A 26,558-nucleotide genomic window follows, 5' to 3' on the forward strand; every position below is an offset into this window, starting at 1 on the left:
ATGGAAATGACACGATGATGGGAAACTCTGGTCGGGATGTTTTCATTCCTGGACCAGGGGCTGATCTGGTGGATGGCGGTCCTGGCAGAGACGCTGTTCTCTACCGAGGTGATCCTGACACAGGTAAAGGGGTTTATGTTAACCTGCTGACTGGACAAGGCCGCTATGCCGATGCTGAGGGGGACGTGCTGAAGGACATTGAGACAGTCATTGGCACCATCTTCTCTATTCTTCCGGTGGCGCTGCTCAGCTGGCGACTCAGACAGTAGTGCTGCTGCTGCAATTTGTGTTTGTTTTTAGTCTACCGTTACTGTTTCTTTTGTTCCTGTCCGCCGTGTGTTTTCTGTTTGGAAGGTCTAACGTTACTACATGTTCACGGTTACCTGTTGCCGTAGAATCACCGGACCAAAGTTTTTCCCGGACGTCGGGGTTTAGCTCACTCACTGGTTAGCATGACTAGCTAGCCGGCCTGTGGACGAGCGTGCCAGTCAGCACGACCAACTAGGTTCGGCTTCTGTGTGTCAAACCCTGACAAAGCGGGTGTGTCACTAGCCATGGAGACTCCTATATCCCTGCTGCTGTTCCTTTTGCTGCTCGGCGAACTCTTGTGTAAGAAGTTGCCCCTGCTGTCGACACCCTCTGCGGACAACACGTTGTACCGCATCTACTCGAGGGAAACCCTGCTCACTTTATTTGCTGATTTTAGTTCTGCTTTCGATACCGTCTGTCCTAATCTGCTTATCCAGAAGCTGATCAACCTGCAAGTTAATCCCTGGATCATTAAATGGTTTTATTCTCTTTTAATTAACAGAACACAACAAGTTAATGTCAACGGTATACTCTCTGAGGCTAAAAGCTGCAGTACAGGGATCCCCCAAGGAGCTGTTAGCTCTCCTCTTTTATTTACCTTGTACACTAACGAATGTCGAAGCAGTCAGCCCAACAACTTCATCATCAAATTTTCCGATGACACTATCATCCTAAGTCTTTTGTATGCTAGTGACCGTCCTTCTGTTTATTTTAATGAGATTGTTTCCTTTAAGGACTGGTGTGAGAGGCACCATCTCATTTTAAACACGAATAAAACTAAAGAAATGATTCTTGACCCCAGGCAGACTGAAAGTCACATCTGTGCTGAAATCGGTGTCTGTACTATTGAGCAGGTTGATTCATACAAATATCTGGGTGTTGTTATGGACAACTCACTGAAATGGAATGTACATGTTGATGTTTTATGTACTAAACTATCCCAAAGACTGCACTTTCTCCACAGGCTCAGACTGTTTGGAGTCAGCCCCAAAATTTTGTTGACTTTTTATAATGCTGTTTTTGACAGTCTCATCAGATACGGTCTCGTTGCCTGGTTCGGCACTCTCTCCATTCAGAACAAATCGAAGATAGAGAAACTGATCAAATCTGCTATGAAGGTGATTGGACAAAAAAACTACTCATCCCTTCAGACTGTATTCGAGAGAGTCACTATAAATCAGGCCCAAAAAAATCCTTAAAGACTCTTCTCACATCCTTCACTCTGAATATGAGTTGTTACCTTGGGGGAGACGTTACAGAGCAAGCAAATATAAAACTAATCGCTATAAGCTCTCCTTCCTCCCAACGTCCATCACCCTTCTAAACAAAACCGTCGCCTAAAAATTTTATTCTGGTCTCATATGTGCCTTGTTTGATCTGGTTAGTATCGAATCCTTTATCTTGATTTTATTAAGTCTCTTTTTTATTCTTGCTGTTCTGTTTCTTATTTATTGATTTTATATTATTGTCAACTTGTTTTAATCAAATTATTTATTTGCTGGTGGGATCTTTGATAGCACATTAGCACTTCTCGTTGACTACTTATGGTGCTAATGATTCTTGTTGTATTTTTTGTTATTGTCTGACATTTTTGTGAGTTTGTTTAATTGTCATGTTGTTCGCAGCTTATGTAGCATGTCTGTCTACAACAAATTTCAAGCAGGGGACAATAAAGTTCATCCTGATCCTGATCTATTCTGATGTCCTGGTGTCTGGTTATGAAAGTGCTCTTCTCAAAGGCTCTGACGGCAATGACATCTTAGCGTCCACTGGTGGTGATTACTTGGTCGGGGATGATGGAAATGACATTTACATGTTGGCTTTCCACCATGGTTCAGTCACCATTGATAACTGTGCAAATGACACAGCTACAGACGTCTTGTACTTGAGCTCACAGTCAACACAGATATCTGAGTGCCAACGTTTAACTGACAAAGTTCTCCTGACTTTCTCTGGACCCAACCAAAGTACTGTTAATATTGCACTGAAAGGCTGGATCAGTGATGATAATGAGTGTGGTCATTTGAATGGGTTCCTATTTGGTGATCAACTAACTGGATGTTAAGGAAATATACCTTAAATGTACCTTATTTTGGGTTATGATTTGAATGCTTTTGACATTTTAACTCAGTGAATTCAAATGTGTCATAACTGTATCAAATCACATGGATCCTTCGTGCTTTATCCCTGGAATTAAAATCATTAAAATATTTTTAAGCGTTGAACGATTCATTTTGAAAAAGAATGTCCTTCCCTCACTTCCTCTTGAGAGTTTGGGTAAAGTAAAAGTACAGTTGCAGGAAGAGAAAAACCACAGAGGTTTGATGTAAAATTGCTCAATGGGTTTTCCATAGAAAAGTTCCAATGGCTAAAAATAAAGGCCGATGGTTTTAATGGTGGTGTGGTGACTGATGGGCCTGTCCTCAGACCTATAGTCACAGGTTCAACCAGAGCCATAAAAACAGAACAACAAGGCTCACAGATACAGAATAAATGGAGCAGTACCACCAGAAATCAAGAAAACGACAAAGGTATTTTAAAAGTGGCCAAACAGAACAAGTCAATTCTACTTTTAAACCATATAACCTTCTTCCACTCTTCCCCTCCTGATCACAGACCCATTTTTTTGGTGGCACAGGGGATCGTTAGGGACAGACAGCAGCTCAACAGTACATGCATCGAAGAAGTGGTGTACATCATCTGAAAGCGTCAAACGTGAAGATTAATTTCTCAGCAAAGTATTTTTTCAGTTGTCAGCATTGTGTTTTGTTAGGCTCCTATTTTAGCTCTGAAAGTTTAGAGTGTTTAAGGGGCTAGGAACATTGTGATGGAAGCATATGATGGCCATTCCAATCAATCAACCATTAATTATATATCATAAGTTGTTGCAGCAAGTTCTGGGCTGATACCATTTGTTACACAGATTCGGTGCTAAATTTAAGCTTTGGGTCTAAAAATCCCTCCAGAATAAAGAACCAAGACCTTGAGGAACACCACAAAGAAATAAATGCTGTGATTTTGAATCAAAAACTTCTGACATTAAGAGATTTCTATAAGAGAGCACCTCTTCTGGAAACTGCAGAGAAAACCTTACATTTCCAAAAAACTTGAATAAGACGTCATCTGAATGCTGTAAATTTTCACAAGGCTGTGATTATCCTAGAGGTCACTATGAGTCATTTTTAACAGTGATGTCCATTTTTTAAAGAATGATCTCACTACAGTGAAATGACTACTCCATGGGCTGACATTAAACACAAATACATTTGGGCTCATTGACTCCACAGGAGTTTCAGCTTGCCAGTCATATCCAATAAATACATTTCAAACACTGTTTAGGCATTCAAGTATGCAGAAATATTCAAATACAAAACAGGCAAAAATATCACATTTGTACTGCAAAACACTGCATTTTGCCCCAAAACGGCACGAGACAAGCATAAAGTGGACACATCTGTAAAGAGGAGACACATAGTTATCCATAGAACCCATTTTCACGTTTTGATGTCAGAGGTCAAGGGACCCCTGGGAAACTTTGAAACCTTATTTAACCCCCTTCCCAAAACAAGCTAGCATGACAGGTTGGTACCAGAGGATGCCTTCATAAGATTCCAGTATCTTCAGTATCTAGCTTAAAAATTCAATCTGCCGCTGTCTCTGAAAGACAGTACTGTTGGTCAAAGACACTGGCGTCCCAGTGGAGTAGAGGAGGTCAAACACCCTGCTGGATCAGCTGAAAAAGCTGTAAACAGGCTGTTTTTCCTGACTTTTTAGTTCTCACAGGACAGCCACGCTACAAACACATGATGATCTTATAGCAGGGCCTGAAATTCCTGAGATTTCATTTTGTCACTGTCCTTGGGATTCTCCAAACTTTACACATTGCTGTAACTTGGTGTCTCTTTCTGCTCCTCTCTGGTGGTCATTTCTTTGACCTGTGTCGGTGTCCTTTGCACTGCTGGAAATTAATATAGGTAAAGGTACAATTTTGAGGTACTTGTGTGCTGCTTTGTACTTTCACAGCACTACATTTTGGAAGTTCATTGTTGAATTCAAGTGGATGTTTGTGCTAAATTTGAAAAAACTCCCTGAGGATGTTCTTGAGATATCATGTTGACAAGAATGGAATGGACTAATGGACGGCTGGATAGCCAACCCACAAACAAAAGCCTTTAGCCAGGACCTTATAGGGCCGACGTCACAGTGACATCATGTGATCAGCTGGAGGTGCAGCTGCCCCTCCCCCACAGGGCTGTAGGCTCCATAGGAGTGTTAAAATGTGTTTGTCTTGCTGTGTTATTGGGAGCCAGAATAGAAGGAGTCATGGCTCAAAACCAGCCGCCACTGCCCGTCAACAAAAACAAAGATGGTTAAATGTGATAAGACCAAAGGACTGGACGGAGGCCATCATCAAAAATGCTCACATGTGCAGCGCACACTTCATATCAGGTTAGGGAAAAAGTATTTCCTGTTGTAGGGATGAATAAGGTTATGTGTATTAAGGGTTATCATGTCCACCTCATCAGAAACTGGGGAGGGATTAAGAGGAAGATTGGATTTCTCTGCAACGCTAACTTTTTAGCACATTAGCTAACGTTAGCTTCCATAGCAAAACAAACAAGTGTGGTCCTCCTTTGTAAGATTGGCTTCCTGTGACATCATCCATCCACTGAGTGAGAGCATACGGGTCGGCCAGTCTGGTCCCCTTGGTCAGTGTTTACTTATTCAAGTAACACTGGCGGTCCCGGAGAGTGAGTGACCTGACATGGTGCGTTGGTAAATTCAGTCTGACGCTCTACACTAAAATGAGAGCCCTGTTGGTGGAAGAAACGCAGCGTTATATTTCTACATGAATGAACCAACGGTTAAGTTAATCACACATTCACTCCGCTCTGCATACAGCTAGTGTACAGCGTACCTGAGCAGGTAGTGTACTTCCTGGTGTCTCTGTAGACGGTGATATCTGCTGGTGACCTGATTACAATAAATAACTGAGTGTTTGATGTGATTTCAGTGAGAGAACGAGTCCTCGCCAGGAAGAACCATGAGGTCGTTCTGGAGAATCGAACCGTGACATTACGTGTGATTTCTGCAGCTGTAAGTAGAGACGATGTCACAGACACGTTTATATTATGTAATATATAACATACACAAGCTTCAGTGTAATAACTGTGACCTCTGACTTGTGGGATTTGTAGTTCTATGGTTTTTCAAATTTTATGTTAAAGACTGCGCTCCCAATTTATCAACGCTCCAGTTTGTGTCAGAGTGCGCTCCCACATTTCTGAACGCACCACTCACATCATCTTCCTCCATTGTCTAAAACAAGACAACACAACTTGTTAGCTAGCGCTAGCTAATGTCTGTGGAGAATTGTTTTTCCTCCAGCTAAGCCCCGCCCACCAAACAACATCATTTTCTTTACTAACATTAAAAGGGTCTACTGCCGGCGCAGAGGCATAATAATCAGTCATAATATCCTACTTCCAATGTCTGAGCATTTTTAAGACTTTTAAATATTGAACTGATATAAAACATTTTAATACCAATTAAGCTCTTATTTTGAAATCACTTAATTCAATGCCTATTAAACTTTTTAAAGGAAGCTTCAGGAACCCAGTTGTTACTTTATTTTTTTTACTGTTTTTCAAGCTTTTTTGTAAATGAATGTACTTAAGACATGAAAACTGAAAAGCTTTAAGATGCTTTATGATAAATCTAATGTTGTATTATGATGTCTAATGTTCCAGCCACGCTGGACATTTTACTACAGAAGGTTTAATGGATGTTTTTTATTATCATTTTGACTTAAATCGGTGATAATGCATGTTTCAACTCTAAGTTTAGACTTGTTCTTTGCTGTGTGTCAGCTGTAAAGTAGATTAAACAGACCACACATTGAGCCTGATAAACATACTGAATTATATATGTATCCGTATGAAGTGATGAATGATACTGAGGATTCAAATTTTTTTTTACAGTAAATGTGTTTTTTTGGTTGACGTCTTTCTGTTTCTTAAGTATTTATATACTTCAGTACCTCAGAATGTACAGTCAACTTTTAAAAACCAATATGTACAAAAACTGATGAGAATCAAACCAGTTTGCCCCTAAACTACCCCGTATGAACTCCAGTATTTGTTGTTTTAAGAACATTTTTGGCTGCTGGGATGCCCCCCCCCCCCCCTCCTTTGACTCCTCCCCCTGACCAGTTATTTACTTATACTTTTACCGTTCACCCTAACCCTGTGTCACAGCAGGACTTACAGCAGGTGAGTAAACTTGACCAAAATTTGTTGAAGAAAATAAAACCAAGAAGGTGAATTAAAGTAAAAGTGGTGTAACAGTGTAGTTGGTGGATCAATAAGTTGACAACAGAACAATTCAGTAACAGGTCAATGTGGGAACAATGTAGGTTTATAATATGAGCAATTTACTGCTAGGTCCATGTATCATCTGATCATTCAATTACTGAATATATTATATATTTTACAAATGTTATGTATTTTATTTTGACATATCTATTGTTATTGTTGTGATTTGATGTTGTCTTGTTTGTTTTTAGGTTGCTAAATGACCCTGCCTCGGCTCGGTCTCACTTGAATAGACGTTTTAATCTCAATTTGACTTCCTAGTTAAATATCGGTTAGAATATATGTATGTGTGTGTGTGTGTGTGTGTGTGTGTTTACACACACACACACACACACACACATATATATATATATATATATATATACACATACACACACACACACACACACACACACGTATCTACAAATACCATTTAATCTTGCAAATGAAGAAACAAATCAGTATTTTGTGTGTGTGTGTGTTTTAAGGTTTTGTGGACTTTGAAAGAGTAATAACTACATGCTCTCGTGGATGAGTCATATTTCTGTTATTCTGTTGTTATTATTATTAGTATTATTTTTGTAGGCTACCGTTTCTTTGCTGTGTGTATCCGCAGTCTGATCTGCACCACACACTTGCCTCGTGGAAACAGAGGCAGGTGTGTGGTACAGATCAGATCAAGACAACATTTGTAAATCATATTTTCAACAGAAAATTATGGTAAATTTTAAGGAATTTAAACATGTTGGAAAAGTTAATCAGAGATAATGACCAGGGTCATCTGTTAACAAGCAGACTGTGAACTTAAATAAGATTTCCTGCATTAAACCAAGAATCATTTGTCATCCTCACCATCGTGTTTTAACATGAGAGTTTAGAGAGTGATCCTGTAACGCAATATGAACAGTATGAGAGGAGACAGTGGCACTCTTAAGGCTCATTTATTCTCCCTTTACACAACAAAATAGATACGCCTGTTTCAAACATCAGTGTAACTGTTCTCTAACTTTCATGCGTCTTTTGTGATGGCATAGATACAGCCAGTGAATGGCACTGGAGTCAAAAGTTTCTTGCAAAAACAAAGGAGGCGATGAGAGAGGAGGTTGTAATACTGTACCTTTGATCAGAGGCAGTGTTGTAGGCGGCGGAGTGTGCAGCCATTACATACGTCCTGATATAAGAACAGAAAAGTCTTTTTACTATATATTGTTATTACCAATTTGTTCAGTTCCACCATTATTTAAATGTCTTCATCGTCTCCGCAGGCACTTCTCCGTTTCATCCTTGCTTTTGTAAAATGTGCACATGAGCATGTCAAATCAAAGAGGGCCCATTTATGCTCAACGTTAGGTACGCAGAGTACATCCAGAAGGCTCCATACATCTCCGTATCTGACGTTGAGTATAATGGGCCCTCTTTGATTTAACATGCTCACGTCATACAGCACCACCTAGGGGCCACACATGTCAAAGCAGCTTCATTACTAATTCAATACCTGTAACTGTGTTCACACCAGACGCGAGTGAAGCGAATTGCACGAGCGTGACGCGAGTAACGCGCCGCCCGTAACGCCCGAGTTTGGACGCCTGACCATTTTGTTCATTCGCGTCATCGTGTCATTCGCGCGAGTAGCGGGGAAGCCGGCTGTGCTAACCGGAGCTAAGCTAGTGCTAACGTTCATAGTACAACCATTCTGCAAACTAATTAAAGACACATATTTACAGAACTTACCAAGTAGACCAGTCTCCTCGGCAACTTTCACCCAAGCCTGCTCCTTTTTGTTGCGGTCTCTGCAGAGTAGACACGTAGTATCATATAGCTCCGGGTAGCCGCACACCGCAATGATAAGTTTCTCCTTCATCTCGGCATCAACAACTGGACGTCGGGGCGTCAAGACGTCACTGACGACCATGGCTGAGATATCCATCCACCATCGCTGCTTTGTTGTTTACCTCCTCTGGAAGTCCCAGATGCCTCGGAGGGCCAAACGCCGTCATTTTTGGGTTTACACTATCCTGCAGAAGCGCATCCAGCTCAGCAAGTTTCACCACCTCCTCCAGGAACTCCGTCTGGATGATAGCCGCTTTCAGCGGTACTTCAGGCTGACTGGGGCCCAGTTTGAGGACCTGTTGGCGAGGGTCGGCGCCAGGATCTACCGGCAGGACACCAACTACAGCCGCTCCATTTCAGCTGCGGAGCGTCTGTCCATCTGTCTCCTGTGAGTAGCAGTTTATTGTTGTTGACACACGCCAGTGACGTCGGGAGAATCTCAACGCTGATTGGCTTTCGCGGCACAGCGTCACGCGAATTCGCCTCAAAAGTTCAATATTTTCAACTCGAGCGATGAGGCATTGGACGCGAATTTCACGTCTATCGCGCCGCGCTGGACGCCTCTATCGCCGGATTTCCACTGGATGCGTGTCCGTTGCGGACGTGTTTCTGTGCACGACTTCCTGCCCCGCACGATCTGCTCTGTGCTGAATTGCTGCATTGTGCTCCGGCGTCCGGCAAAAATAGAAGTCCTGCGTATCTTTTGCGGAGAGCTCCAGAGTGCCGGAGCTGAGACGGAGCCGGAACGCAGCACAGCCGCAGCCGGTGGAAGCACACACATTGACTAGAATGGAATCCTATCGGCTCCGCTGCCGTGCCGGAGTGGAGACGCAACCAACACGCATCTGGTGGAAATTGGCCTTATCGCGTTGCGCCCGGCGCGAATTCGCGTCTAATCGCGTCTTTGCATTGACTTTGTATGTAATCTTGACGAGCGAATTTGCGAATTCGCGTTTGGTGTGAACGCAGCTTTAAGATTTTTGCAGCAGGACCCCCCCCACACCCCAGTAAACTCGGCTTAGAGATGACACTTCAATCAGATCAGGTCTGAGCAAACACCATTGTTGGGTCCAAGAGATTTCCAGTAACAGCTTTATTTATCTTTGGGACTTATTCCTGGCAGGCAATCTGGGGGTCAGACAGTTCACTGTTAGTCATCCAAAGTGCACAGCTGCACCTGAATTAAATTTCGGGTAAAATAAGGCATAAGCAAACAAACCAAAATGCTGTTTTGTGTGTGTATATAAAGTATATACTGTATTCCACAGAAGAACAGGCAGGTAAATTCAAAGTTCATTGCATTCCTAAACTATTCCTGTGATGTTTCATGCTGACTGTCTGCGTCCCTGCTGTTGTATTTACATGGGATTTTACATTTAATATTTTACAATGGGGGTTTCACATGTAACACAAATGAACCATTCATTCAATTGTAACTTTTCCTTTATTGCCAACAGTTTTTTAATTTTTCCCCTCAAAGATAAAATAAATGCAGTATTTTTACTTTGTGGTGTGGCTTTTAGTTAAAGTGTTGCATCATATCTGGCAGAGCTCTGAAGTAATACTTTACTCTGCTGATCAAACATCAGCTCTTTTAATCTTGCCTCACCATCAGTGGTTCAATATAACATCAGTTATAAAGTAACTCCTTAAATTCAATCTTGTTATATTCAGATAAGTGTGAAGGGTGTTATAGAAACATCCCCAAAGGGTTTTTGTACTGTGAATGCCTGTGGGAAATCCTGACAGGATTGTTGAAAACAACTCCTTACCTGGAGAAGTTGTGTGTTAATGACACTCATCTGAATCGGAAGATCAGCGGTTCAATCCCCGGCCCCTCCAGTCTGCATGTTGAAGTATCCTTGAGCAAGAAACTGAACGCCAAATTGCTCCCGATGATGCTTCCATCGGTGTGTGAGCGTGTTAAAAACTGAGTAGGAAAAACTTAACCTTAACGGTAGCTTCGGCCACCAGTGTATGAATGTGTGTGTGAATGGGTGAATGTGACACGTAGAGTGAGAAGTGCTTTGAGTGGTCGGATGTCTAGAAAGGCGCTATACAAATGCAGGCCCATTTACCATTACCATGTTAATGACACTCCTCACCTGGAGAGAACGTGTGTGGCTCAGAGGCAGAGCGGGTCATCCGCCCCCGGTGAAGTGATCCCTGCCCATCTGGCGGTGGAGGTGTGGGTGCTGGCAGGGGCACGGGGGCGAAGCCAAACATCGTCATCTGCACACACTGTGATGACACACAGGTGGTTCAATATGGGTGAAGTTTCCCATTATATCCATTGTCTTGTGTGGCGATATACTACACTGTGTATGTCCGTGTTTACATTGTGATCTGTAGCCTATAGTTCGGCTTTAGCTTCTAACTATCTTTGTCTTTTTAACCTGTTGTTGCTGCTGAGTCAGTTTGACATCCTGGATACATCCTTCAAACACAGACTGTAGACCTCTCTGTCTGCTGCTCTCTGACATCACTCTTTCATTGTTCCAAAAATATGATCTTATTTCTTCAGAGAGTGCAGTTAGTGACAGTGTGGGCTCCATGCTTACTCTGACAGCTTGACCGACCATCACAAAGGGGCGGGGCTTAGCGCAGGGTCAATTGTTATTTTTGTGAACTGAAGTAATAAATAGAAAGGCTCGATGCATCACTACTGCCATGGTCAGTCATGTTTTTGTCGCTGTGTGTTTGTCATATTTTCCAGAGTGATGGCAGGTTGGAAGAAGAACTGGAGGACACTGAGGCTGCTGGTCCTCTTCAGCCTCATCATCCTCTCTGAACAATTTGGTGATAAATCTTTAACATTTTCACAATGTCAAGTTCTCAAGTTCAGGCTGTCTCTATAGTTGTAACCCCTAAAGCCCAATTCAGATCAAAGATTTGTGACGAGACAAAGTCGTTTTAGAACGTCGCAGAGAAAAGTTGTAGTGGTGTGAACTGGCCGGTCTGAGCTTGACTCAAGCCGGCTGATGGTGACACCTGCAACTCAAATGATCAAATCGCTGGCGGCTGGTTGTAAAGCAGATCAACTGTTTCAACAGCCAATCAGCTTGTAGTGAAGTCTGCTGGTCAAGTCAAAATGACTGCAGACGGCGTGTTGGCTTCCTGCGACAGGTGCTCCGTCCCCACCAAGCTCTCGGTTTCCGTCTGACACCAGCACAGGGTGAGGACGGTGGGTCGCTGCTGCTGCTGGCTGTATGTGCTTAAGCCCCACCCACACACACAAATTCTCATTGACTGATGAATTAGCGCTGATTAATTTATATTATTGTGGTGTATTGATTATGAATACAGTCCATCCGATGCTGGTTTTGTTTCATCACTGTAGCCAGTATCTCACTATCACTATCCTCATTCAGATTTTAAGAAGCTACAAATTATATTCAGCCACAAAATAAGTCTGAAAAGCTGCAAATTAGTACGGAAGTACAGAGAGTTGTTGACCAGAGATGATTCTTTGTGGTGACTTGGTGTGAATCAGCAGCTTTTTACAACGTTGCAGAACGGAGCGTTGACAGTACTTATTTGTTTCAACTCGCCTCGTCACAAATTTCTGGTCTGAACTGGGCTTTAGATTTAGTCCTAGTTGATTTGGCGATACCTGTGGTCATCATGGTGATGTCGCACCTCTGAACAGAGCAAGTCTGTGTGAAATCAATACAGCGGCTGTTTTGCTCTCAAGTCTGTGTATTAATAGCCCCTTTCACACTGCCAGATTTTCGGCGAATGTGGGGCCGTTTTGCCGGCAAGCTGCGAGCGTTTAGACACACAGAGCCGGATTGGCGAGTTGATCCGAAGTGCCCAATTTTCCGCCTCGCAGGGTAGACATATTGGTGGAACCCTTTTAGTTTAAACAGACCGAGGTGGCCTTCCACCACGGGAGGGGCTGTTGATGACTTGTGGGAGGAGCTGTTGATGACTTGTGGGAGGAGCTGTTGATGACGCTGCACGTGCGAGCCACTGGCGCTGGATAAACAGGAAACAGCTGATAGCAGGAATTAGCGAGCAGCTAGTAGCAAGAGGGAAACACAAACCTGACAGACACTGTAAAGATGAGCAACTGGGGAGACAAGGAATTGAGCGCCCTCCTTGTCCTCGCAAACGAAGAGGCCATTAACCGTCAGATGACGGGGACGGTGAAGGACGGGCCGACTTACGAGAGAATCACCGAAGGACTGACCAGCCGCGGCTTCCCTCCCACGTCACTGTTTACGTCACACGCTGAGCTACACGTTTTGTTACTTGCTCACGCCCCCATTGCCCCGAAAAAGGTGCATTCTGTATAAACAAAAGTAGGTAGGCGGCATTTTGCTGCACTCCCCGATTTTGTTTTTATACTGCCAATGCTGAAAAAACACTGATTGGGCTTTCCTGCAAATTTGCACAATTCCTGTTTAAAAAGGGCTAATGATGGCAACACAGACCAAGCGCTCCCCTTACAGACTATTTAACAGAGGACATTTTGAAGGATTTCAGTACTCTGAGTTCTTCTTCATGTTTGAACCAAAATCAGAGATCACAACTGTGAGGAAACAATATAACCCAGATAACAAACCATTACAGTGCACTAACTAATGTCTTGTTATTTTAAATTACACTGCAGTAACAGTCAGTGCTGTTTAATTCTACAGCAAACACTCAGTGAGCACCTGCTTTGTCAGAAACACAACAGAAGAGCAGCTGGTGTCATTTGCACGTTTGAATAAAGATGTCAGTCTATAAGCATGAGGATGAGCAGCACTAACAAGGGATCCTGTGGATCATTAAATGTAACATTTCTTTCCCAGAGGTGAGAGATGATGAGTGGGAGGAGCTCGGCCCTGATATCGCTGCACTGCACCGCCTCAGAGGACTGCATGAACACATGTTCCATGAAAGGCTCAAGAACCCATCGGACCAAAGGTATCTTAATAAATGTTTGAATAAATGTCTCCTTCTCAACCTTTATAGACCCTTTTACTGTTAGTAAACAATATAATGTTTTTGGTGGGCGGGGCTTAGCTGGAGGCAAAACAATCCACAGACATTAGGTAGTGCTAGCTTAAGTTAAAGTTAAAGTCCCACTGATTGTCACACACCTGAGTGTGTGAAATTTGTTCTCCGCATGTGACCCATCCCCTGAGGGAGCGGTGAGCAGCAGCGGATCCAACCCACCCCCCAATCCCGACCTCTGATGCCGAGTGCCATTTTAATAGTCTTTGGTATGACCTGGCCGGGGATCCAACCCATAACCTCCCAGTCTCAGGGCAGACACTCTACCACTAGGCCACTGAGCTAGCAAGTTCCTGTGGCTTGTTTTCAACAATGGAGGAAGATGATGTGAGTGGTGCGTTCAGAAACACTCACTCTGAGTGTGGGAGCGCACTCTGACACAAACTGGACCGTTTGTAAATTCGTAGCACTGTCTGAATGTAGCGCTGGGTTATCCAGAGCAGCGCACTCTCAGAGTGGCAGAGCGCACTCTGGACACTCTGTCTGTGGAGACGGAGCAGCAGAGCGCCGAGCGGAGTGAATGTGTGATTAACTTAACCGTTGGTTCATTCATGTAGAAATATAACGCTGCGTTTCTTCCACCAACAGGGCTCTCATTTTAGTGTAGAGCGTCAGACTGAATTTACCAACGCACCATGTCAGGTCACTCACTCTCCGGGACCGCCAGTGTTACTGGAATAAGTAAACACTGACCAACGGGACCAGACTGGCCGACCCGTATGCTCTCACTCAGTGGATGGATGATGTCACAGGAAGCCAATCTTACAAAGGAGGACCACACTTGTTTGTTTTGCTATGGAAGCTAACGTTAGCTAATGTGCTAAAAAGTTAGCGTTGCAGAGAAATCCAATCTTCCTCTTAATCCCTCCCCAGTTTCTGATGAGGTGGACATGATAACCCTTAATACACATAACCTTATTCATCCCTACAACAGGAAATACTTTTTCCCTAACCTGATATGAAGTGTGCGCTGCACATGTGAGCATTTTTGATGATGGCCTCCGTCCAGTCCTTTGGTCTTATCACATTTAACCATAGTTGTCTTTGTTTTTGTTGACGGGCAGTGGCGGCTGGTTGCATATTATAAGTGCCCTCTGGTGCATCATTTCTGGACCGAAACATTGATAGAGAACATAATCCACAGAAAGCCGCACCCCTTGTGCTTTTATTGTCTTTTGGCTTTTATAAAGATTTTAAGTAAGTTTCTTGAAACTCTTTATTAGTCAGCCACTTCTCTCCTTCTCTCTACTGCACTTGAGAATGGCAGGCAGCACACATTAGACAGAAGAACTAGTCAGGGTAGCCACGATGTGGAGATCTGCTTAGCAAATATGACAAAACAGCTTTTCTTCTGGCAAATCAACATGTGTCCAAACAGCAGCAGCGTGTAGGACTTTACATTAGAGCTGTAACGGTACACAGATGTTATGGTTCAAAAACAAAAACCCCAGGGGCCAGTTCCACCAACTGGTCTTAACTACGCCTGGTCGTAACTCCTAAGACGGTCTTTGTTAAGAGCAGTCTTAAGGAGTGGACTTACGCCGGTTGCACCAACATGGCTTACGACTGGTCTTAGCTACGCCAGTTTTAGCCGTGCGTGTCCATGTGAATGCCCCTGGAATGACGCACGCGGCCTGTTTAGAGGAGCGCGGTGACGTCAAATGACACGTTGCTAATTCACCCCGTGTGCTTGACAGTTGACAATTGACAGTTGACAGCCCCTCTCATCTGTGTTGACGGTTTATTTACAGTTTAAGATTTGAAGAAAACATGGAGGATCAACAAAAAAGAAAGGGTAACTTTACCGACATTGAAATTAGAAAATGAATGGAGCTGTAAAGCCAGCACAGAGACGTGTTGACTGCCAAGCAGTCGGACGTCATCACAAATTAGAAAAAACAGTCAGTATGGGCAGAGATAACGGGGCACATCAATATGTGTTCAGACTTTGGCTGCCTTCGTACAGAGGCTGACATGAGGAAGAAGTGGAAAGATCACCTTAGCAAGGCAAAAAAAGATGTCTCCTCCAAAAAAATGAATCTGGTGACAGCTCTTCAATAAGTTCAAACAGATCTCTCCGAATCAAAACATCTCAATCAGCTCCTCATCATTACAAGTCCAATGGATTGCTTCTGTCCCTAATTACTCTCTCCCGTCTAAATGCCCGCTTGTTGTACAGACGGTGGCATTATCAAGCTGCTCTAAAGCCGCAGCTTGATAATGACCTTACAGCTGCTCTTGACTAGGCATAAGAGTTCGCCCAGACTTAGTGAGAAGAAGGCTTAAGCCTAGATGGTGCAACCGGCGTAACTATTAGGTCGGACTTAGAACACCAAGTTACGACCGACTTAGCTTAAGACCAGACGTGAGCCCTGTTGGTGCAACCGGCCCCAGATGTATAAGCACACATTTCTAGGGAGGCTGCAGTGCAAATGTCAAACACCGACACAATCATCCTGCTGGGGACTGAGGCAGCATTTTGCCAACTGGCAACTTTGGTAAACCTTGGTCATTATAACAAAAAGAATCCTTTTAAACACACGAGTATTACACTGTACGAACACTGTACGAATGCTTAAAGGCTGAGACACACCAAACTGACATCAGAGAACAAGCAGCAACAAATGTCGCCTGCTACGTTGCCTCACACTGCCTGTGTCTCAACCAAAAAGCTGCACATGAACACAAAGCAAAGACTACAGCCGAAGGCCAATCAGAACGTATGTTCTTCACCTGCATGAAATGAAATACCTCTCCATACCAGCAGACAATGGTATTCTGTATTCATCACGCAAAAAGAGAAACTGGAAGACTGTCTTGACGCTAGTTAGCCAGTTAGCACATTAACAACACAATCAGAGCATATTTACCATGCGCCAGTGAAAATAACACAAACCATCAGGAAACCTTTCTGCAAAAGAGCTCAAAGGATAAAGAAAAACAATCTTACCTTAAACTATATCTTTGTTTTGACCTCACTCCCTTGTGACGTTAGCTCTTTGTTTACTTCCACCTCTTCCGTTTCTCTTCTTGTGCACTGGGCTGAACTTTGATGCCGATTGAACATGATGCATCAGTGGGAAAAAAGTTGACAAGCACAGATGGGGACCAAACCTGCTGGACACAGTGCAGCGACTAGGCTAACAGACACTCAACAAAAGTTTAACATTGAGTGAAGGCCAACCTTCAGATTGGTGTGTCAGGACCTTTACACCCATAAGGCAAAAAGTCACGACAGGCTATAAAACCAAGAAGCATACCTTAGGTTTTGAATCTTAAAATACTTAACACAAGTTACTCTGTCCTTGTCCCAGTGACCAGCACAACTGGGTGACGGCATCGAATGTGTTAGGACGTTGGATGTGTTTTCATTCCATACCCTAACGACAGTGGAGCAATGCCAAGACACTGTCCTCGTCATATTCACAACTTTTTCTCCAGTGCTGTTCTAGCTGATTGGGAGTCTGCGAGTCCTCCAGCTCTGCCATTTCATTTGCGCTCACCATTGTGTGACAGACTCACATGTGCTAATGGTGTATGCCTAAAGTTTCTGGGTGGAACTTTGGTTCCACCTAAAAAGGGTACTTTGCCAATTTTCAACCAAAAGAATACAATTACGAACTAGACTTCACCATGCACAACTTTTATTGGTTCACCGCTGTTGCTACGGCAAAGAAAGCTAATGTCAGTTCAATTTGGACAAGCAAACACAGAAGGGCTCTTTTGATAGTAAATTATGCCGACCACTGGTCTAGAGTATTTATTGGCCAGGCCGATTCATTGGTTTAGCACTAGTGTCCGTGACTGATTCCATGGGGTGTTTGTATTTCAGTCAAGAGGGGGAAAAAAGTGAACTGAAAAGGTAACCATGACTGTATTTCATCTTAGGGGCACATCCATCCATGGGGCCAGAGCTAGGAGATCCAGTAGCGGGTAAGAAGAATTTATCTACACTAGTTCTGGTGACAATACAATATTTTAGGTGTAGACCTAAACACCTTACTGATGCCACTGAATAAGGTGGGCCTTTTAAGGCAGGCCCAACTCGATAGTTATTATAAGTGCTTCTAACTGTAAAAGTAACTATTTTTCTTTTAGTTATTCAAATGTGTTTCCCTTAGGGAAGGTGCTATAAAACACTAGTCAGATTAAATTTTCATGTGGTCTTCACCAGGTATTGCTTAATCTGTGTAATTGCTGTCTACCTCTCTATGATATAAACATGTCAATTGTCTTTAGAACGAATACAGACAAAGACCCAATGAGTTTGCTGGATGATCTTCAGGAGTCTGAGAATTTCGCAGCTTCTGTCATTCAAAGAGGGCCGGTGAGTGAATTTTAAAATAAAATGGAGAGCAGCAGTAAGCACAGAGGTGCTGAACTACATTTTACTGGAACCTCAAATAAGTGTTTCATTAAATGACAAAAACCTGGTAATCAAAGGAGTTGATATAAAGTAATCTATATTAATATCTGTAGATGTATCTTGCCCTGACTTTAACTGCACTTTCTGCTGTGTTCATATTTTATTTTAACTTATAGGATTTTGACAGCTTCTTGGCAGCTATTGATGAACAGAAGACACAAGATTGGCTGCTACGTGCTTCAGAGATCTCGCGCAGCTACAGCCAAAAACTTCTGGTCATGACTGACGAAGAAAGTTCAACAAATGAAAGAGTGCAACAGGAATACAGCTTGGATCCTCATAACTCATTGATAGTCAGCAAAGAATGCTTGTACAATGTCTCATGTGTACCAGAAGCAGACAGCTACACTGTAGTGAAAATATTTGGAAATGTTTCAGAAGATGGACAAACCATGTCCGGCCTTTCTGGCTCATCACTTGCAGAGTTGGTGTTGAACCCATCACTGAAAACTGCGCCTGTTTTCTCGCTTGATGGAAACACAACCAAACAATTCCAATATAGCTTCATTCGAGTTTTTATGGCCAGTGGCACCAAAGCAGTCTTAGAAACAAACCAGGAGAATCAACAGACTTACCTGGCCATGACTGAACTTGAATCAGTTTCTAGCTACCAATCACAAACACCAGCTGATCATACCACACATTATGACCACCAGCAGATCCTCATTATGGAAGATGACTCCACTATCAAAGACGCTGCTGTTTACCTTTATGAAAACCATCCAACAACGACCTCTGTCTACACTCTTGATAGTAACCAAAAACCAGAACTGATCCATGGTGCGGCCGTGCCTCTGTCGGAGGACAGCACACTGGTGCTGGTAGGACATGGCAAGAAAGACTCAGGAGAGATGACACTGGCGGGGCACACAGCACGAGATGTCGCCCAAATCATTCAACACACCTTCAGGGTCTCTGATAAAATCAAAACAACAAGTGTTGTGGCCCCTGAGGTCGGATCAGATAAAGCATTCGTTGAAACCCTGATGAGGGAGCTACATGACACCGCCAACATCGAGACAGAGCTGCACCTCAGGGATACTCTGGTTCAGGTCAGGCACACAGGAGAGAGAACCACCCCAGAGATTGTTCCAGAAGGGCTGCGATGGCGAGGTAAAGGTGACAGCAAGAAAGTGGTGGCCAATCGCGATAGGAAGGGATATGTACTTCTTAGAGAGGAGCCCGCCAGTAGAGGAGAGGCAGTTTTTCCCAATGAAAGAAACCTTCTAATACCCAAGAATCCAGTCAATCGTTTTAAGGTCTACAGAGACAGCTGGCCAGATTTGCCAAAGAGATTTATTGACCAGAATGTTTTAGAAAAGTTTGACAGTGCTGACCAAATACGTCATGCTTGTGATGAACTTGAAGCTCTATCTTGGGCATTCTTTCACACAGACCTGCCCCTTCCAGAAAAAATTAACACTGAAAACTTAAATCTGAAAGAGTATTTTCTAACAAAAAAAATAAAAATTTATTTAAACAATGAGAGGAAATGGAAGGCAGAGAGAAGATTAACTGAGCAAGAACAAAAGGATATTCTCTCCAACTGTTACAAGATTAAGTCAGGAAAAGATGTCAGAAATATCATTCATCACTATGCAAAGACTGGAGAAAACAGCCTTACATACCTGATGGTCAAAGACTGGATATTCAGTGTTGATCCTATAAGTCTGTATGTCGCTCCAATTGGAAAAAAGCTTGACAACAATCAGATAGAAGATAAGCAGAAAATTAATGAAGTTTATGAGTGCATTCGTGATCACATAGACAAAGAAAAATACTCAGACATGCGACCAAGAATTCTTAAAGATAACAATATAAATAACCCAAAAGAAAGCTACACTGAATATGTGAAAGGTATTTTTCTTGGAGAGCATACAACTACTGTACCACTATCCACTGAGGCCTGGTACACCACATATTTCACTGCATCAGTTATATCTGAATCTGCTAGAAACTTCCGGACATTTCCTCTGGTGCTTATGGCCCTGGATATGGCCGACAATCCAGACAACAACATTCGAGAGAAAGGACAGGATTTTCTTTTAGAAGAGCATTCAATGGCAAGAGGCTTTACTTGGGTTGACCCAAGCAGACGTGGATTTAGTGGCTCAGCAACACCTGAAGGTTCCAGCAAATTAGAAAACCGATACAACCCTAGAAATAAGAAAGACTTAATGAATGACCTTAAAAAACTCATAACAAGAGAAGTTAAACAGTACCAATCGTGGATTCAAGATGAAAATGAAATTTGGCCTCAGATATTGAAAACTGCAGAAAAATACACGATAACTGAAAGTAATTCAGTTCAAGAAACAAACAATTATAAAACTTTCAAAGCAAAAGACAGCAGCAGACCTTTGGCATCTGGATCATTAGGAGGCTATGATGACAGCCAGGTAACACCTCAAGACTTAAAATCTGCCTCAGAGTTGGAAAATTCCGTCAAACTTGAATCATATTTCTCCAGGGTGAGAGTATTATCAGCTGAACAAATTCACACTCAGTTAACGGCAAAATATGGTGAAAATCTGGCAGAGTTGAGCGTCCAGGGGGACAGTGCCAGAATAGAAAATGGACAGTTCATATGTCAACTGTTCAAGGGTGCTGATACTGAACCTTATGAGTTTAGGGCCGAGTTATCTCCAGAGAGTCAAAGTTACAATGACAGGTTGTTGGAGAGCATTGACACAGCAATTAATGACATGGAGATTCACAGTTCAACCTCCTCCCATCAAGTCAACAAGTATGTAGAGCACACTGGGACTGCTGTTGGGACACTCGGCCTCATGCTGGGAATGAGAGGAGCTGTTCGTGCTTTTGAACAAGGTGACATCGCAGATGGTGTGGTGGGATCTCTGCAAACTGCTCATGGCGTGACGACTATGACAACATCTGTTATTGCAAGACAAACTCTGTCCTCACAGACAAGAATCACCAGAGCTGCGACAGCGATCATGAAAAGCCCTGCCATAAAGGGCACTATGACGGTTATACCAGTAGTGGGAATGGGATTTGGGGTATACAATTTGGCACAAGATTTGAAGCGAGGTGACACCCTGGGATATATTGATGCTGCCCTAGACGCTGGTATGATTCCTTTGGATGCTCTTGCAATTGTTCAGCCTGAAGTGGCACCGCTTATAGTGGCTCTATCAGCAGTCCGGACAGTCATTGATGATGTTTATATGGGCATACAGAACGAACTAAAAAACATCCCGAAGGAAGCTGGAGTTCTGGAGAAACTGCGGGCTGTTTCTTCTGGCTTTGTAAAGGGAACTTTACACTTTGCAATTCACGTAGCAAGCTTCTTCTACAATTGGCGTTACGATGAAATTGCGGAGGGGCACAGATTGGTTGAGCAGATATCAGACTATCACAAATATTACAGAATTACAAAGGAACAGGATGGAACAAGGGCCATTGATTTTAGTGGTGGTGACGCTTCTTGGAATGGAGGAGGTATTTACTTCGACCTTGCGGACCAGGGCGAGTCTGAGCTCTGCTTGCACTATTTTGTATCTAATGATGAGAAATATGGGAAGAGTTGTGAGAAAATTGATACACATGGAAGCAAAGATATAATTCTTGGCCTGGGAGAGTCACATCAATTAGAGTACACAAAATTACAGAAGAAAATCCTCATGTTCATACCAGCCGGCTCTGTGAATGTAGTTTCAGGTTATAAAGCTGTATCAAATTCAAGTTATGGGGTATACAAGGGAAATAGAGATGCTAATCGTTTTTTTGCAATTCAGAAGGCTGAACAAAAAATGATTCAAGTCATGTTAAACTACTATTACATGCTTTACGGTGAACCAGGTGATGACATATTCTACCTGGGTCCACAGAGAAGTTTCGTTCAAGGCTCGAGTGGAAAAGACACGTACATCATTCCTGAAAATGGAGGGAAAACAATCATTAACAACTACGATCCTTCCAAAGCACTAGACATTCTTCATTTCAGCGTTAATTACAGTCAGATTTCTGTGTCTAAATCTGGAGATGATGTTGTGTTGATGTATGAGAGCAGTCATTCTGTTACCATACAAGGATGGTTTTTAGGGGAACTGTATCGTCACATGACATTGATGTCAGGAGACGGTGTCTTATTTGAGATTTCCTCCACTGTGATTTCTTCTGTACAGCTGGTGGCTAGAGGAATTAACAAGATGTTTAAGACACGAGGTGAAATTGTGCACGCATCAGAGCCACTTCTAAGTACAGTAACAAATATCTTGGGGACTCAGTATAATGACGAGCTCATTGGAAATAGAGAAAATAATCTGATAGATGGAGGAGGAGGAGTTTTTGATTATTTGATCGGTGGTGAAGGAGAAGACATATATATAGTGAAAGACAGAGGACACAGAGAAGAGTCTTCAGTGTGGATTAACAATGGTGCGTTGGACTCTAAAATAGACATGGTCATAATAGAAGCAAATTTCCACACTTTTAAAGCCAGGGCACAAGGTCACAATGTTGTTCTGAACGCATTCCACGACAATGCACCCGTCAATGTGATTATAGTTAATTGGTTCAGGTTACCAGCATACAGACATTTGCTTGTTGTCACAAAGGATCTGATCACTTTCACAATCTCAGATAACAAGGCTGACTGCCTGGAGAGTGACCCGTTCAACAAGTGCATAAAAAGTCGCAGCATTGACTACAGTAACTCCACATCTGCTCTGGTGGTGGACCTTGAAAAGGACGAGGCTTTTGGCAGCGTGACAGAAGTACACGGGTCAGAGTTTGACGATGACATTAGAGGGAATAAACATCACAATGTTATTTTCCCAGGAAAAGGAAACGATTTCATCGAGGGCAGAGGAGGGGAGGACTGGTATGTTATCACACCAGGCCAAGGAGTCAAAACCATCAACAATAAATCACCAGATCTAGCTTTGGATATTCTCTTCCTGAAAGAACAATATCACCATATAAAATGTAGTTGTGAAGAACAGAACATTATCATTTGGGTACACGGAAAGCAAGATGTTATTTTGCAGAACTGGTTTGATTCAAAGAATTATCAGCACCTGCAGATCAAGACCAGTGACGGAATAACAGCTGGACTGATGCCCAACCATAGCAGCTGTGCCGAGTCTCTAATGTTCCCCTTAACTGTTGATTATAGAAACCAGGAATCTGAACCACTTCATTCACTCCAAACAACTCTCCAGAAACGGTCAGTAGATGTAGAAGATGATTTGACTTCTTCTGGACATGATGGGTGTTTCCGATATACAAGAAAAAATTCTGAGGACAGATTCTTCTGTGACCGTCAAGGCAAAGTGATGATGATGAATAATGCAGAGTCAGTCAAAGAAATGTACGGTTCCTCGGGTTTCGACATCATGGTTGGGAACAGCAAAGAGAATCTGCTTGATCCTTACACTGGAGGTGCATTGATGTTTGGAGGTGAAGGAAAAGACACTTACATAATCAAACATGAATATGGAAACAACTTATTGATCGATAACTTTGCAGAAGATCAGAATATTGATACTGTGTTGGTTGACATGGATTTTTTTGATGGCAGCCAAGTTGCATTTGACTCATCAACAGCAGATCTGAATGTGACGATCACAACAAATGGGGAACAATTAAAATTTAGTCTGCTCAACTACAATGATGGTGACCAACATCAGCACCTAGAGTTTCTGAGCTCTGATGGAGTGACTTTTAAATTGATATCACTAAACTCAACTGAAGATGCTAGTTCCTTTCAAACTGAAGCTTTCAAAGTGACTCTGAAACAATTGCAGGTTGACTGCCGTTTGGACTTTAGCTCTCAGAGAAATCTGTCAAAGGTCCACACTGTGCAAGGCTGTCCTGCCCAGTCCAATGACATACTAGGCAATGACCGAGACAATGTTCTAATTGGTGGATGGAAGGATGACGCCTTGGAAGGAGGTGAAGGAGATGACACACTCATAGGGGAAAAAGGAGCTGACATCCTGATTGGTGACTTGGGAGACGACACTCTTTATGGCGGTGATGGAAATGACACAATGATGGGAAACTCTGGTCGGGATGTTTTCATTCCTGGACCAGGGGCTGATCTGGTGGATGGCGGTCCTGGCAGAGACGCTGTTCTCTACCGAGGTGATCCTGACACAGGTAAAGGGGTTTATGTTAACCTGCTGACTGGACAAGGCCGCTATGCCGATGCTGAGGGGGACGTGCTGAAGGACATTGAGACAGTCATTGGCACCATCTATTCTGATGTCTTGGTGTCTGGTTATGAAAGTGCTCTTCTCAAAGGCTCTGACGGCAATGACATCTTAGCGTCCACTGGTGGTGATTACTTGGTCGGGGGTGATGGAAATGACATTTACATGTTGGCTTTCCACCACGGTTCAGTCACCATTGATAACTGTGCAAATGACACAGCTACAGACGTCTTGTACTTGAGCTCACAGTCAACACAGATATCTGAGTGCCAACGTTTAACTGACAAAGTTCTCCTGACTTTCTCTGGACCCAACCAAAGTACTGTTAATATTGCACTGAAAGGCTGGATCAGTGATGATAATGAGTGTGGTCATTTGAAATTTTTCTACAGAAATGGGGAGGTGGCCGTGAGTGAGCTGCTGCAAGAGTGTCAGTCAAAATAGAAGAAAGCAGCTTAGTCTTCAGCCATCGGTTTATCTGCAGTCTTGTCCTCTTCCGCTGCGTTGTCATTTTACAAACATGCAGAAAATCAGTTTTAAAGGCGCAATAACAAAAGTCGTAGAAACAAACAGAAACAACTGTTGATGCAGATGTAATGTAGAGTTCTATAATGCTGCAGCTGAAATGTATCTTTGAAAGCAAAGACAGCATCTGAATTTAATTCATCATTTGTAATTTTATCTTCATTTATCTTTTGTTATTTCCAGTTGTTTGTTATTTGAAAGCTTGTGGTCAAGACATCTGATGAATGACACTGACTAACCTTGCTTTCTTTTTAAGAGGGTGAGTGAATTGGATCGCATTTAGTAATGTTTTAAACGGATGTTACTGGATCTGAATGTTACTGGATTTGAGCTGGATCTTATTCACTGCATATATGCTGCTTTGATTTAAATGTTAAGGCATTTTTTTAATGTAGTCAAATTCATCTAACTTTTATTGCACTCAAATGTTTCATAATCATACCAATTAATATGGATTCTTTTGCGTTATTCTTGGAAATAAAATCATTAAAATTATTATTGTGTGTTGACAGATCGTTTTAAAGACTAATGTCCTTCCCTCACTAAGTTTTAAAGTTTGGTTAAAATAAAAGTACAGTTTGCTTCATCGCTTCATGCATGTGTCATAGAAAAGCCCAACGGCTGACACACTGTGACATTTCAGGTGGTAAAGACACAGGTTCAACCAGAGCCATGAGGGTTGAGTCAGCTAAGCTTCAGAAAGCAAGTGAGGCTGATTAAGATCCATCTTTTCAATTAAGCAACTGCAGGACGTCTATGTAAGAGAAATACAAACTGGTTGATAATATTGTAAACTGGTGTGATATTTTATATTTATTTTGAACGTTAAAAAAGGACACGAACAAACAAACAAGCAGAGAGAAAGAAAGTAATACTTACAAATAATAATAATAAAGGTGGCATGGTGGTACAGTGGTTAGCATTGTTGCCTCGCAGCAAGAAGGTTCCTGGTTTAAACCCAGGGTGGGGGAGCCCCTCTGTGCGGAGTTTGCATGTTTACTATGGGTTTCCTCTACGTGCTCCGGTTTCCTCCCATAGTCAAAGATGTGACTGTGAGTGTGAATGGTTGTCTGTCTCTATGTGTCAGTCCTGCCTCTCGCCCAATGTCAGCTGGGATAGGCTCCAGCCCCCAGGCGACCCCTATCAGGATAAGGAGTTACAGAAAATAAATGAATGAATAAATGATTAATGTAAAAGCAACTGTAGGGGCGTCGGTGGCTTAGTGCATAGAGCAGGCGCCCCGTGTACAAGGCTGTTGCTGCAGCGGCCCGGGTTCGACTCCAGCCTGTGGCCCTTTGCTGCATGTCATTCACACTCAACTGTCCTATCTATAAAGGCAAAAATGCCCCAAAAAATATCTTTTATGTAAAAGCAATTGTCAAGGTATCATTACTTTGATTCACACATCTGAAAAGGTGAGAGGAAGTATAAACTTTTTAAATTCCACCCCTTCCCTATGAGTCATTGAGCAAAAGAAACTTTTCTTTATATTGATAAACTTATACCTTAGGCTTTTCTAAATATGCAGTTATTACCATTTAACTTTGTCACACAAAAATAGCCCATGTAAATATACAGTCACTGGCCACTTTATTAGGAACACCTGTTTAGCTGCTCCTTAACATAAATAGCTAATCAGCCAATCACGTGGCAGCAACTGAATGCACTTAGTCATGTAGACATGGTGAAGATGAGCTGCTGAAGTTCAAACGGAGCATCAGAATGATGAAGAAAGGTGATTGAAGTGACTTTGAACGTGGCATGGTTGTTGGTGCCAGACGGGCTGGTCTGAGTATTTACTGGGATTTTCAGCACAACCATCTCTAGGGTTTACAGAGGATGGTCCCAAAAAGAGAAAATATCCAGTGAGCCAAAATGCCTTGTTGATGCCAGAGGTCAGAGGAGAATGGCCAGACTGGTTCAAGATGATAG

The 26,558-nt window shown here is 42.7% G+C and overlaps 1 protein-coding gene across 1 annotated transcript; it reads left to right on the forward strand.

Annotated features, from left to right (window-relative positions):
• The first annotated feature begins 8,488 nt into the window (after nt 1-8,488).
• On the forward strand, nt 8,489-25,073 carry LOC125890725 (uncharacterized). The gene is made up of 6 exons (XM_049579506.1): nt 8,489-8,880; nt 11,209-11,291; nt 13,292-13,406; nt 17,385-17,429; nt 17,736-17,823; nt 18,039-25,073. Exons 1-6 carry the CDS (start codon nt 8,504-8,506, stop codon nt 24,543-24,545), a joined length of 7,215 nt encoding a protein of 2,404 aa, XP_049435463.1. The 5' UTR covers nt 8,489-8,503; the 3' UTR covers nt 24,546-25,073.
• The last annotated feature ends 1,485 nt before the right edge of the window (nt 25,074-26,558 follow it).

This window comes from Epinephelus fuscoguttatus, linkage group LG6, assembly GCF_011397635.1.
Source record: "Epinephelus fuscoguttatus linkage group LG6, E.fuscoguttatus.final_Chr_v1".
In the NCBI taxonomy this organism is placed as follows: domain Eukaryota; kingdom Metazoa; phylum Chordata; class Actinopteri; order Perciformes; family Serranidae; genus Epinephelus; species Epinephelus fuscoguttatus.